Source organism: Lichenostomus cassidix, chromosome 1Aa, assembly GCF_008360975.1.
Source record: "Lichenostomus cassidix isolate B80296 chromosome 1Aa, HeHo_3.0, whole genome shotgun sequence".
Taxonomy (NCBI): domain Eukaryota; kingdom Metazoa; phylum Chordata; class Aves; order Passeriformes; family Meliphagidae; genus Lichenostomus; species Lichenostomus cassidix.
The window spans coordinates 32,017,659-32,032,887 of NC_139480.1; the positions used below are offsets into that span (position 1 = coordinate 32,017,659).

The window sequence follows — 15,229 nt, forward strand, 5'->3', positions numbered from 1 at the left end:
TAGAAGGGAAGAGGATCTCTTTCAAGATGAGTTTAAAACAGCAGGTAGTACTCAAACAGAATAAAGTCCCACTGCTGAATGCTCTATGCCTTATTGTTCCTCACTGATCCCCCAAAAACATATTACTTTTTGCTAATTCCAAAAAAACCTATAGAAACAGCTGGTGCATGGGAACTAAGGAAGTTGTTGACATGTAGCTGTTGACTTGATATTCACAAAGTAGTTTGTAACCTAGAGAACAATATTTATTTCCTGTAACCTCTGTCAGTTGTAGTCATCACATAACACACTAGGTAAAATTTTGCAGACCAAAGTTTTGTGTGTTCTTCCTTTACTTCTTTTTGTGTTATGCTAGTTTTATTTATTTGTTCAAGTTGGTATTCTTTTAATTCCATTAGGTAATTAGCAAGATGTTTCTTTTCGTGTGTGAAGGTTGGATGTGCAAAGCTAAAGCTGTTTAACCTTCCTGGCTGTAGTTGAAAATGCAGACAGTTTGGTTTTGAAGCACCTTAGGAGTGTGCTGAGCAGCTTTAATTTGCATTTGAAGCTTCTCCAGCATGAATCAACTTTTCTGCTTGATAAAAGGTGCTTCGAGTGGTTTGTATTCTGCTGTGGCTGGCAGGATGAATTCCAGTGGTAGCTGCACATTTTATGCATGACCACAACAAAAAAGGCCATTCCAATTGTGCAGTGTTTGGAATAAATTTATATGGTAAAACTGCAAAACAGGGATTCATAAAGAATGTCATTATTTATCCATAAGTAATGCATTTTTAATGAGGGAGTTCTCCACTCTTTAATCAGTGTTACACTTAAATTTGATGGAAAATCTTTATTTGATAAGTACTGTGTTTATTGCTCCCTTTACAATGTTCTGTTGTTTTGCCATGAGCTTACAGACATTTCATTTTATTGCATGATATTATTCTACCATGCTCAGTAATCATATTCCCTTCCCTTAGGCCTCCAAATCTTCCCCCTAAGCCCCAGAAACACAGGAAGCCCAGACCCCGATCACAGTATAGTACTAAGTTGTTTAATGGTGATTTGGAGTCATTCATCAAGGTACTGGCACCAGCCACCCCAGTGGCTGATCTCAACACTTCTCACTATAATGGTCACCACCTCACAAAAGCTGAGGCAGATCATTATGTTTAAGTCTGTCCTGGGGCTCTTCTTTCCCAGTTGATCAATATAATAGTTCCTGAAGTCAAAGGGAAAGAGGGGGCTTCGTTTCATACATTAGCCTCCCTACAGTTTTGTAAATCAAGTAGGAATAGTATTGGCAGCCTGCTTTTAATAGGAAACTTAGCTTCATGAAGAAGATAGGATGTAGTGGTGCATCCCACAACTTACCACAATTTCCTGCTCGCTATTTTCATTACATTCAGTGTTCCAAGTCTGTGGAGAAGCAGTGTTGCCCTGGGTTTGATATCCAGATTTTGATTTCCTATGACTTTAGGAATTTATTATATTGTGTGAAATTGTGATCACCACTATTCTGGATCTTGTATCTTTGCTGTATTTACTATCTTCTTCTTTCTCATACTTTTATTTCTAATAATGCTTCTAGCCGAGGCCGAAGGAACTCTCACACGAGACATCAGGTATAGTTCTGGTGACAAGAGAACCAGCTCTGTCTCGCTCTCGGGTTGCATTCATGCCTGGCTCAAAATCAGTTCTTTTAAAGACCTGGCGGGAGAAGTTTGCATTAAGAAATGAGTGTTCAAATATAGCAGGAAAAACTAAACCAGAGCAGAACTCTGGAGGGATTGTAGTCTTAAATGATGGATATTTTCTTACTCCTTTTCAAGCACCCGCCCATCACAGTTAGGTCCTCTGGACACTAGCTGACACAGCTACAGGAAAGAAATCTTCTAAAACATTGTAAAAATACATTTATAAATGCAGTGACTAAAACTCTTGACTGCAAGCTTTGTGTATTGGGTTTGAATCTTACAGGGATTTGTTTTTTTCCTAGTACAATATAGCTAGTGGCAAAGGTTTTGCAGAACAAATACTGTGCTCAGTGGCACTGTACTGGTTTAGCTGTCTTTGAGTCAAGCTTTCAGCCATCCTCAGTACAACTACAGGGAAAAGCATTGTTATTATTTTTATTATTGTTGTGCAGGAGGTGCCGTGAAATGCAAAGACTTTGAGAAATCATCACATGCTGAAATAGATGAGTATCATGAGCAGTTTCTTGCTTAAGGCTGAAAGTGGGCAAGGAAGCAGAAATTCTCACAATGAAAGCCTCTAGAGAAGGACAAAGCAAATCAGGAGAAATGATCATCATTTGACCTCACAGAGACAAGAGTTATACTACATAGCAGTGTGAGTGACAGCGCTTACTTGCAAGTGGGGAGTCCTACCTAATTAAGTTGTTCTAAAGGAAAGAGGTCAAAAAAGCTGGTAGCCTTATGACAGATTTGCCAGTGTGGGAGCTACCCTAGGACAGCATCTCTGCCCAAAGACCCTGTCATTCCTGATAGGGATGACTCATTTTGACAAGGACAAAAGGATTACACGTAGTGAATTACACTATCACACCAAATGGCTTTTTGTTAGAGTTTTGCTTCAGAAGAACTTATAACTAGTCCCAAACATACATTCACTGACTGCACACATCAGATTAAATTCACAGTAGCAACAGGGTCACTGTTCTTGACACTCACCAGCACAGAATGCTACTTCAAGTTATTTTCCTTTAATTAGATTCAAAAGGCAAAGCTGTTAATTTAGATTATTTCAGGGTATTACTTAAGTACAAAGTTTTGTGAACAGATTTTCCAAAACCAGGTGTGAAAGTGATTTGGAGTTTGGTTTTTTGTAATTTCTTACTGCAAACACTATCCTTTCCTAGGCTTTATATTCTTTGCATGAAGCAGCATACTAATGGGAGATGTGGGTGCATGTTGTGCATGTTTTCTAAAACTCTGCTTTTTTTGGAGGGCCAGGCTGCTCAGTGTTGGTGAAGATAACGGTGTTCCTGGGTTTAATAACTGACCTGTTCCATGGGGTTTTTTGTTTAGCTCTTACCGAACCATGACACAAATCAAAGAGAAAATGCTAATCTAGCCATTATTGGTTCTAGCAAACTGGCTAGCCAGACTTTGCTGGGTTTTAAATTAGAAGACAAACAATCCACAGCTTAAATAGCATAGTTAGTGATGCAGTCTTTTGTAAGCCTCACTAAACCAGCACAGAGTACACATAAGATCAGGGGGTTGGGTTACCACAGGAAGTGCAATGTTTCATTTTCTTACTGTGTGTTACTTTTCAAATTTTTTTGGTAGTGGACTTTTATTCTACTTGACCTTAATTCATAAACTTCCCATTAGTGTAGTTTAGCATGAAAACTAAGTACTCATTTGTAAGAGGAAATGTGTATTCTGAGCTACAAGGTGTTTTGAATTCATGGTTTTATAATTCAGGGTGATTTTATACTAAACTTCCAAATTAATTAGTCAGTTCTCTGAGCTTTCCGTATTGGAAATTCGTTTGGAAAAAAAATTACAGCTTCCAAGACAAGAAATTCTGAGATTATTTATGTAACAGTAAACTTTGCAACGTAAGCACCAACTTTTCCAAACAATATTTAATAATTTTATTTACATCTTTACCCTATATTTGATCACTTGTGGTCACTACTGTGGTTGGGTTAAAACATCCATTTTTTAAAGTGCCAACATAAAAGGACTCCAATGGTTATTTTGAAAAATAAGCAGTTTAAAAGAAAATTACAAGTAACTCACTGGCAATTAGTGTATAGTCATCTTCTCCCTCTTCCATCACAAATGTTTTTTATCCTTTTTTAAAACATTTTTGTGTGACTGAAAATGTAGCTACAGACCTGCTGCTATATAATTTCTGAGATGAGGAGCTGTGATTCCTGCTCTCTGCCAGTGGCAGGTGAGGAGGTGTGGGCTGTGACCTCCCTTTCCCAGGAACTTTGTGCCTAGAGAAGAAGCAGCTGAACCACATGCAGAGCTCCAAGTAGCTGCAATTCACCACCTGGTGATCAGCAGCCATTTAGAGCAGCCAGAAACAACATGCCAGGCTATCATCTGCTCTGTAGTAGGGCATGCAAACCTGCAGAGCCCATAGCAGTGCTCTCAGTCAGGAGGGAGACATCCTGGCACCCCATGCAATGTCATTTGGTGGCTCTGCTCCAAGAACGTTTCTGATAGTCCAGCAAATCCGGAAGAGCCATGGAAAATGTTTGCAATGAACATTTTTTACCAAAAAAAGTCCCCACATTGAGTAATTAGGTCCTGTGTAATTAGATCCATGTAGGATTTTCTCCACCAGGAAAAGAAAGGTCAATTGAATGTATGGAGAGGGATCATCTTCATCATGAATTATTATTCTTAATAATAAGCTTTTTAAAAGGCAAATTCACTGCTTTAACTAATTTTGCTTCAAAAATCTAAAATGCATGCAAGAGCTTAGATGTCACATACAGTGTTAGCCAGATGTGGTGACAGAGAACTGAATTTCCCAATTAAATTATTTTAAGAACGATAATCCTTTTCTTCACCTGTTCCTTTTCCCCTCCCTAAATGGGAAGAGAACTCTGTTAGAAGTGGTATTTTTTCTTAGGTGTTTTTTTGCCAGCACTGTATGTCCATCTAGATTGACTAAGAAAGTGCATTTTCACATTCAGACCATAGTGGGGAGGTTTCCTCTTTCTGATCTGCAGCTCACTCTTTCTGCTCTTGTTTTTGCAGGATTCAGGGCAAGTTATTCCTCTTATTGTGGAAAGCTGTATCAGATTTATAAATTTATACGGTAAGCTCTGAAAAAAACTGTCATTTCATTATTGCCTCAACTTCTTTCCTGTATCTGTTTTATTATTCATTTAGCAACACAGCTTTGTTTTTAAAATAGAGATTAAAAGTATTTTAAAAAATAAATTCATTTTTCACCACTGTCTCCCATCTTTGCTGCAGGTCTTCAGCATCAGGGAATTTTTAGAGTGTCTGGTTCCCAGGTGGAAGTCAATGATATTAAAAATTCATTTGAGAGAGGTAATTGGATTTTCATTTATTTGAGCACCTTAATATCTGACATTTTAAAATCTTTTAAATTCTAATTATTTTCTTGACTGTTTAAACAGATTATATGTGCTGTGTGTACTGCAGCTAAAACTTTGCACCATCATATGCTTAAACATGAAGTACAATGATGACATGTGCATGTTTTCACCCACATTACATCCTAGGAGCTTGAGGGGTTTTCTCATTTTGTTTAGACAAGGCATATGATTCTTGAATCAACTATAAACAGTAGTCTTTTGTTAATGGTAAACTGCAAATAGTAGTTTTTGTATATTTTATTTTAAAGATCCTCAAAAAAGAAAGATAATGGATTTAATTTGATTCAAGAGACTACTTAATGCAATTTGAAAGTCATGTTACTTTATCTTCTGGAATATGAGTGCTCAGCTTTCTGGTCCCTCTGCCAAAGTTGCATCACAATCCAGAAAAATAGGGGGCATAAAAAAGGGTCATTCCATGCCTCATTCTTAAAGGAAACTTAAGCCCCAGAGGAGGATTTACATGAAAAATACCAGGAATTAAAACCAGCTTTTTACACATTAGTGGCTTGCAACACCCAGCCTAGGACTGGTCTGCTAGGGGAACCAGGATCCAGCAATCTTCTAACTGTGTTAAAGCAATACTTTTTACCATTTTTTAAAATATAAATTCTTTTTCCTTGAGTCTTAAAAGCTGGGATTTTTTAATTTCTAGGGTAAATTCAAACTTTTACAGATCATCTGCTAATGACAAAATCCTTGGAGCAAAAAGTCTTGTGACTGAAAGCCTGAAAAAATATGCACAGTTTTTTTCTTCCTAGTAGTAGTTATATATATCTTGTTAAACCTGATCTTGTCTTACAAGATACATAAAGCAGCTGTTTTCACTTGCCAAGTGAAGCCACATCCCTCCATTCTGCAGCTTTTAAATCTGCTTATTCTTAACTGCTCCTCCTAGGTAGTGTTATTCTTGAAGATGCATATATTTTAAAATGTTTCAAAATAAAGACTAAACCTTTAAAATTACGCAAATAAAGTAGTGCAATTGTGGCTGAGATTTCAGTTAGGTTTTCAACAAAATGGTTGCACATATTCCTAAAGTTTTAATTTTTTATAATGAAGACACATTTTCAATTCAATGAGCGATCTATTTCCTTTATGTAGGACTCCAAAGAAAAGTCTGAGAAACTCCATTCAATTAAGAACATTTGGCTTTTTTGTTTTACTAAATATAAATCACAACATGTCCATAAATACCTAGTTGGAAGTTCAGGACCTAAGAGATCACTAGGTTATGTAATTTTAAGGAAGCTTTATTTAGGCTGCCTTTTTTTAGTTTAATCATAGCCTGGGATTTCTAAACCAGTGTTTATTTTCTTACTTGAATGCTTGCATTGCCACCTCCCACACACTGAAAACAAAACCCCTCCCAAAATGTCGCTCACTTATAAAAATGTTTTATGCAAGAATGCTCCTGCATATGTGTTTCATTCACTTTATTTACTTTTTAAGGTGAAAATCCTTTGGCAGATGACCAAAGTAACCATGACATTAACTCAGTTGCTGGAGTACTGAAGCTCTATTTCCGAGGGCTGGAAAATCCTGTCTTTCCTAAGGAAAGATTTAATGATCTTATTTCTTGTATCAGTAAGTAGAAATTTTTGTTTATTCTCAATAGAATTTTACTTTCAGGTACGTGGTAGTAGCCTGAAAAAAGAGCTAACTTCACAAATTTTCCTGAGATTATTTGTTTGCCCTGTGTAGCAGTCTGGGTCAGTTGTTAGTCATACTCACAGTTGTGGTTGTTCCCCTTTTTTGCTGGGATTAATGTACAGTGCAATTCTGTGTTTGATAGGGCAGGAAGCATATCTTTTGGTATACAAGGGATAGTTAAATTTAAATGCATTATTATTATTTTACTCTGTGTATTGAGGCAGACAGAAGGGAATGAAGTCATGAACAGGCAAATAGATTGTGTTACTTTCCAAAAAGGTTTTCATGCCCCGCAGCTTGGGGTCAGCACTGGTGAATAAGTAACTAACTGCTCAACATCGTGTGATTCTGACCTTTGTTGTGCTCATCTTAAAAGCACCAATCCAAGCCGGAAAGCCCTTTGGTGCAGGGATGGAGTGGAACAGTTGAGTGCTGTCTGCAGGAGAGCCTGGTCTGCCTTCCCACACACAAGTTGTAATGGGATGCCTTGGAGGAGCGTCGCGTGTGTCTGTGTGCTGCTGGTGCTCATAGCCAGACACAGAGGCTGTAGTAGTTAGAAAGTTGTCAGTGGATGAGTGAGTTGCTCTGACATGCACAAAACCTCTTCCAGTTCACAGACCCCTGCAGGTGTTGAGGGGTGAGGCCAAGCCACCCATCAATAGACTTACTATTCCCTGTGGGCACAGTGGAAGTGGTCAGAGGAGCTAGCTTTGAGGAAGAATTTCCTTTCTACCCTTCCCTTGTAACTTGCCTGCTTCAACCAAATGGAGAAAGGCAGTTTCACGAGTAACAAGAGCCAGTCCTTCGGGATATTAATTAGGTCAGGCTCTCCAAACTGTTATTTTGGCAGAGGTCTCAGCCCAGCAGGCAGGGCCACCAATTGATGGGTGCACAGTGTCCCAGGCCAGCCATCAGGTGGGGGTTTTGGCTCCCTAGTTGGGGAACACACTGTGTGTGGTTTTCTTCCCACCTAGGGAGGATTGCAGTAATTTCTCTTGGAGGTTACAAATACATAAATCACTGTGACCACGTCTATGTGCGATTTTATGTTCCACTTTTTTGGCAGGGTTTTCTGCAGCTGTTGCTATTTACAGCTTTGTGGTACTGGAGTCCTAAAGGACCTCAAAACCACAGTTTAGCAGTCTTATCCTTGATGCTGAGGGGGACACTGTATATTTAGGAAGGATAATCCTGGTACTGCTTCAGTTCAGCTTTAGCTAACTGTGATGCCACAGCCCAGAAAATCTCTGAAAGTCATAGAAACTGAAATCTAGAAAAGGATCTTTTTGACTGAGCAATTTTCTGCGTGACAGGAATGATAGAACTTTACCTAATAATCCTACACCAGTTTCCATAACTTCTGGATGAATTAAAGCATGTCTGCTGGAAAAATTCATTGATTTAGTGGCTTCTGTTGACAGAAAATCTACCACATTCTTGGATAAGCTGTTCAAATGATTAATCACTTTCATCGTTAAATATTTGTACCAGATTTCTTTCTCAAAGTTTCTGCTGTCAGATTCTGCCCATTTTTATGTCTTCATATGCCCATCTTTATGTCTTACACCCATCTTTATGTCTTCATTGTTTTGGCTAAGCACTAAGAAAAATATAAATGGTGCTTCTTTATATGTGGAGATGGTATTGCAGTCTGCTGTGTTGAGGAGCTTTAAAAACAATTGTAAACTAAATTGTAAAATACCAAGAATGAATATTCAGTTTACAGAGATTATACAAGTGAATGCTCAGAAGATGCAAAGATGCTTGCCCAAAACAGCCTTTGAAAGGTGTTTCAAGCAGAGGAACCTACATGATTTCAAAGAGTTTTCATTTACCATTGAAGGTTCTGAAGAGAGAATGGGGTATTTGGAAAGAGGGGTAGAAGTTCGATGGATTAAGCAGATAGATGTATGTGGCACCTGCACAGGCGGGAGAGATTCACCAGCCTTTCAGAACATCACTGTTTGAGAGGGTTCCAGTTTAGTTATCCTGAGAAAGGTATTAATTTTGTTATTAAGAACTTCAAGAGAAATGGTCATGGATACTAGATCCCTAGTGTTAGATCTTGTTTTCCATAAAGAATGTCCAACTATTGCATGTTCCTAGTAGGCAATGAATTATTTTCTTGTGAAAGAGTTGACAACCTTTTCTTTAAATAATGGTATCATCCAGCACAGCTGAAGTCAGTAGTAACCAATAGCCTGGAACGAAGTCACTGTTGCTTTTCACAGCAACATTTTAAAATGCTTATTGAGAAAGAGGTGTTGCCATCTGATGCTGTTTTAGACTGAGTATTCTCTGAGGATGTCATAAATGTGGATTATCATCTCTATGACAGTTTGTCAAAACAAGGTGTAATGACTGACTAGTTCTGCTTGCTTTGACTTCTGCTATTGCTGTTGTACAAGAAAGCCGAGGATTTTCTTCCTGTGTTGTAAGAGTCCAAGATCTGTCTTCTGACAGGTTTTGGAGGAAGCATGGGAGGGATGATTTTGTCGTTTGGTTTGGTTTTCACAAGATTATCATTAGGGGCACTCTGAAATGGCAGATCAATGCCTTCGGCACAGGGAGGAGAGTTAAGTGTTGACCAAAGTAAGACAAAGGGGGTTTCCTCTTGGAGCACACTGGGGTGAGTTAACTTTGTATTGTCTCAGTGGGGGGAATTCGAATATCCTATGAGGAAAGAAGCAGCTCTGCCTTGCACCCAGAACCATGTGCTGGGAGCAAAGGCGGCTGTGTGGCTGCATCTTCTGGTTGCCTGAAAAGCCTGAGGTGGAATGTTTTTACAGCTGTGTACTATTCTATGTGCTTTGTTGAATGGTGCACCACTTCCAAGGAATAAGAACATTTTTTCGGGAAAAACAGCAAACCAGTAAGCATTTCAAAATACACTAGGTAGTATCTACATGGCACATACTATCATAAACTGTGGGTCTAAAAGACCATTTCCACTGCTATATTTTAACCTACACTGGATATCTTGCAAAAATGAAAATCATCTAGGCAAGATTTCACCTGCATTTCAGTCTTTGATCAGTCATAGTTGCATTAGGGTTTTTTCCTGTGCTTATGTGGCCTCAGATATTATGTATCTAGGTCTTCATGCTAATGGGAGCAAGGCCAGACTCCCTTTTTATGTGAGAACACAGATTATTGTAACATCTTTAGATCACAATTGATACATTAAATGCAGAAAACTTTCACTTGTTTAATTAAGTGTTTTTAAATACTCTGACTTCATATTGTACATTCAATGATCTGAGAAACAGTGAGGAAAGGAATAAACATTCTTTTCAAATAGTTTTTCAAGATAAATGTCAGTGTGATTTCTTAATTGTTGGCAGAAATTGTTACAGAAGGGGAGAGGGAGAAAGCAAATTTGTAAAGTTAATGTTCACATAAAACCGTAAAAGGGCAGAATGTCACATATTTTATATGGAAATGTAATGTTGCCAGTGAAAAGCCCCTTGAAACTGAAGCACTTGGTTATGGATGTCAGGCATAATTGAGGCTACAGCTGCAAAATGAACCTTTCCTCAATACAACCACCAAGAAATTCCTTTACATTTATGCATATATTTCCAAATGAAATAGAGCATTGTGAGTTAATGCTTTCCATTTTGTAAATACGGTGGAAACAATGCAAAATTACTGTGATTTTTATAGCAATTTATATTAATTAGACTCAAGAGAACAGTGTTACTCTGTTTGGGCTTATGATGTAATTTAGATAAAATTTGCACCAAGTTAAATGTGCTGGGCAAGAGCAAGCATGAAAGGTAGAACAGAACATAAAGAATCCATCTGATTATGGGCTATAATTTCTTTTTCTAATCTTAAGGAGTGGCTACTATTGGTCCCAGCAGGATTTTGTAATCCAGTGGACAATCCAAAGTTGGGGTGGGAAGGAAGAGAGTCGCACTGCACTTCTTTCTGCCCCTTTGTAGAAGCAGGTTGGACCAATGACAAGAAAAGTATTTGTAGCAGGAGCTACGTGAAGGCAGAAGGTACAGAAGCTGTGCTTAGTAGGGCTGCTGTAATTCACTTCATTGCTGGGGGACTGCAGTTTCTCTCCTGGTGTGAGCTCTTACACACGTGTCTTACTTAAGTTCACATTTACATGAATGTAATGCAGCAGCAGACACACCTCAGCTATCCAGACTGCTCAATGTCTGCACAGAGCATTACAATTCTTCATGGTTTCATCTCCCTTGCCTTAAATTTCATAGACAAAAATGGCAAGATGAAGGAAAACTTAACGTCTTTTTTCTTCTGATTTTTGTCATTGTAGTCCCTTGCCACCAGCAGTGCCTGTTTAGCTAAAGATATAAATGTTATGAAAGAAAATAATTTTACTGCTTTTCCAGACTATTTCCCATTACTTAAAAAGTAAAAAACTCTTCTGAGTTGTCAACTGTCTATGAAAAAGTTTCCACAAAATGGCAAGTGTTTCCTTCCCTAAGTGACAGTGTAGACTGCTGGGTTTTTCCTCCTGTAATGCCTTCTTAAATAGATCTGAAAGAGCTGTAAGTGGCATTGCTGAGTCAATATATATGTATCTTTGAGCTGGATTGGACTCATCTACCAAAATGAACAGAGGCACAAATTGTAACTTCAGCAGTAATACATATTCATGTAGATAACTTGTCAGCTGCAAATTGACCATAAAAATTACATCTGCAAGTGTAACTCAGTCCCATTTGACATTCACAGGGTGTGTAAAATATGCATTAGGCATTCACTCTGATACTAGTAGGCACCACACCAAGTGGAAATAGCAAGTAACCCCCACAAAGAGATACTACATTGGATTTTATCCTTCAAAGCCATGGTCCTAAAGTAGACAGATATCTTACATTACCATTGTTTGCTTCCTCTGTGCTACCCTTGCTTATGAAATATGCTTACCTTGCACAGCATTGGATGTTAGTTGTAACACAATTCATTAGTTGCCTACACCAGGTTTCTCCTTCCATATGTTTTGATCAATAATATCTTCCCTTTGCCAAATGCCAGTCCTGTTGTTCCTACTGAGATTGGCCTGTGGAGACTGGCTGTGAAGAGAGGATGGTGGAACATCCACAATCCAGAACTCATGTTTCTGAGTTCTGCCTGCTCCCAGGCTGAACCATCTCATTTAGATAACCATGTCTCACCTCCAGTGCAGGAGAGGCCATGTGTACAACCAAAACAGGAAAAATACAGTGCTTCCTTAGTATTTTTAAATAAAAAACCAGAGTAGTATGCAGCTGTCCAGTTGGCCCAAAATACTTTGAAACCATCAGCAATTGCTCTCTTGCAAAAGACTTTTATTCTGCATCACTGCATCTATATATTTGAGTATATTGTCTACTACATGCTCCACTACTTCAGAGTTACTGCTTTAATTTACATTTTCTTGATGTTACTTAGGACAAATGTATCCCTGTTCTCATTTCTAATTTAGTTTTTGTTCATTTGTGTTTGGGAGCTTCTGCTAGTAATTTTGTTTTCTCTCCTCTCAAGTTTCCTTTACTCTTCTGTGGTAGGGTGTTCACTTCTGATCTGTTCCATTTTAGAGTTACCTTTGCACAAACCTCATCATGAGTCACCAGGTGGTGAAAACTGTTATTTCTCATGGGAAACTGGAGATTTATTGTTTCTGTGTGTCTCTAAAGTAAGTGAAGGTGACACTGCCTCTCCAGAAGAGGTTCCAGTGTTCTTGGAGATTATAGATCATGCTTTTCAAGGCTTGAGTGCCTAGGATTTATGTCTATCTCATGTGATTGAGAACCAGTCCTTCATGTGTGGCTGACAAAGATGCAGCTAGCTGATAAGTATATGCAATGACATTAATCTCATCTGGATTCATTCATCCAGTTCAAGGACGTGGAGTGTTTGCAGAGTAAGTCCATGGGAGATCAGTAAATAAAATCTTTCCCAAGAGCAATGCAGGATTGCATCTCAACAGATTTTGTTGTGGAGCTTGTGATCTGCCTCCTTAAAGGATCTCGTGAACAAGTTGAACAGACACCTCTCAGAGGGGATTAAAGTGAAGACAGAGGCTAAGATTGTAGACTTAAATGACCTCTGAGGAGTCCTCTAAGCTCTTTCTTTTTCACTTTTTGTAGTAGCTGGTGGAGGCTTCTTAGATCCCAAACACCTCTGAAACCTAGATACCTAGATAATTTTATGGATACACAGAAGATCAAATTCTTTATATTATTAGGATACTTTGTTTGACTCTTGTGGAACTTTAATAGTTTTGGGCTCAGGTGCCTGGCTCTTCCACAAAGTGCAATAGTTGTGAAACTCCAGAAGCTGGTTTCTTCCCCTTCTCTTTTTTCACCCTACAGGTACCTCCTGTGCTCTGCTTTGACAGAAGCACAGTGTTCCCACACCAAACAACTTCTTGTCTTGCTGACAGGAAACTCTCCTGCTTGTGGGTTTGACCCCCATAGCCAAGATGGGTCTGGAAGGCAGATGTGTCAGACCAGAGCTCCAAAGGTTTTGCTGTGCTCTGAGAACTGGGAACTAGAAAATAATAACCATTTCACTGTGTGATATTTACTTGATGTTAGTCTTGATTTGTAGTTGATATTCCGGTGTCCTTCATAGAGATCTCTCTTCCCCGTCTCTCTCTCCCCTTCCCCAAACACATTAGTTCTCAGTGTGTTTGGCCTTGCCAGAGGCTTGTCCTCTTGCTTGTCTTTGGGAATATGAGTGTCATCATATCATTAGAGTAATGAACCAGTTTTCAAATCCCCTGATTTCTATTTCAGCTTGGCAGCTATTTGCCTTATTAGGACAAATCATGTAATACCAAGCACTTCTGTTTTCTTTGCTGAGAAATGGGTAATACCTCACCAGGCACTCATGTGGGGCTAATTACAGTTCTTGAAAATCAGAGTAATGAAAAGAGGGTCTCCAACAGAAGTACTATGAGAGGGGAGACATGGCCAGCTTTCTACAGCATTGGGTTTGCCAGTAGCTCCTTGCAGCACCAGCTTATGGGTTGTATGGCCCTTGTGCCCTGAGGCTCTCTTTAGCAAAGCCAGGGGAGGCAAAGCAATGCTTCATCTTCCCACTGCATGGGAAGCAGCAGAGCAGCAAATTCTCTCTGCCTGCATGCAGAAAGATTGCTCTGTATTCATTTCATCTTTCCTACGTACCCAAACACTCATATACTGCATACACACAAGCAGCGATGAAATTCAGCTCCTCATTTAAATGCAGTATGCAAATACATTACATCATTACCTAGCTCCTTTAAACCAAATCAATGCTGTAAAATAAAAGCCTCTTGAAGTAATGTGAAAAGCACATAAATTTACCATTTGACAGTAGCTTGGATTTTCCATAAAGGGACTTTCACAGAGACTGAGTCTGGGTTACCAGAAAAGTATTGGAAATACACACATCTCATTCAAGTATGTGTGGCTTGTAACTGCTTCAGAATGGAGTTCAGGTCATTTCTAGTACTTAGTACTGATCATGCCCCTGGTAGGACAGCTGGGATAGTTTAACACATGACTATACAGCCAGACTCTCTGTACCTACTCTGCCATGTCTGCACTGCCTACTGGGACTACTTCCTGACTCATGCATCCTGTCAAATATGTGTAGGAATTGCTTGGAAGAATTGTAGCTAGCACAGACCACAGGGACAGTGGAGAGTGTGATAACTACTGAGTGGTAGCTGCCTGCCAGTGTGCCCCATCCTGGTTTAGGTCACTACTTTAGACAGAGCTATTGCAGCCATACAGGCAGCATACTGCTAGAAGGAGCTGCTGGATCCACCTGGGGTCCCAGCCAGCGCATTTCTCAGGTCTGATTTGAATTCAGCGATGACTGAAGCTGGCCCAGGGTCAGTCTCCAGAACTGTCTGGAAGAGGCAGGACTGTAGCACAAGGCATTAGCCAGGAAAGGCTGTAATGCAGAAGGCAAGTCTTGGTGTTGCATCAAAACTTCCCTCCAGCTTCCCACATGCAGCACACAGTGCTGCTAAAGCAGAAGTGTTGAAAGATGTAACCAAAGTTCCTTTGGACTTTCCTCCCTCAGCCCCATTCCACCTGTGCACATGTATATAGGCTCAAAGCTACCCAGACCTACAACTCTGTGTTGAGAGGTTCACAGACAGGGCTGTCAGGAGCAAAGTCAGCTCAACTGGAGACCCACAAGGCACCCTTGCTGTAACAACAGCTGCTTTTGTTCAAAGAACTGGAACTGAACATATGGGCAATGCTTCTTCCACTGGGAGGGTCTTAGATGAGGCAGGTGGAGAAAGGTTTTGCACTAAAATTGGTGTCTGTGGGCTCTGCAGAACAGCACTGTGGCACTGTATTGCAGAAATGAGGGTGTGCAGCATGGCCATCTCCAAGATGTGGTCTGCATTGGAATGGGAAAACTGTAATTGCTCTGTGGATCCTTACTGTGCAGGGAGCTCCCAAACTTAGCATGTCCTTCCCATGGACACCAGTTCTTAACCAGTAACCAGAA

At 39.5% G+C, this 15,229-nt stretch overlaps 1 protein-coding gene across 2 annotated transcripts in view; it reads left to right on the plus strand.

The window, feature by feature from the left end:
- SRGAP1 (SLIT-ROBO Rho GTPase activating protein 1) overlaps nucleotides 1-15,229 on the plus strand; it is a 143,108-nt gene that overhangs the window by 107,833 nt on the left and 20,046 nt on the right. The window contains exons 12-15 of one of the 2 annotated variants that reach the window (XM_085044197.1): nucleotides 963-1,065; nucleotides 4,731-4,791; nucleotides 4,953-5,030; nucleotides 6,551-6,685. In XM_085044197.1, the coding sequence (XP_084900323.1) occupies nucleotides 963-1,065; nucleotides 4,731-4,791; nucleotides 4,953-5,030; nucleotides 6,551-6,685 (377 nt within the window). Of the gene's footprint in view, nucleotides 1-962; nucleotides 1,066-1,573; nucleotides 1,608-4,730; nucleotides 4,792-4,952; nucleotides 5,031-6,550; nucleotides 6,686-15,229 lie in introns of both variants that reach the window. The other variant, XM_085044205.1, reaches the window with a different exon arrangement.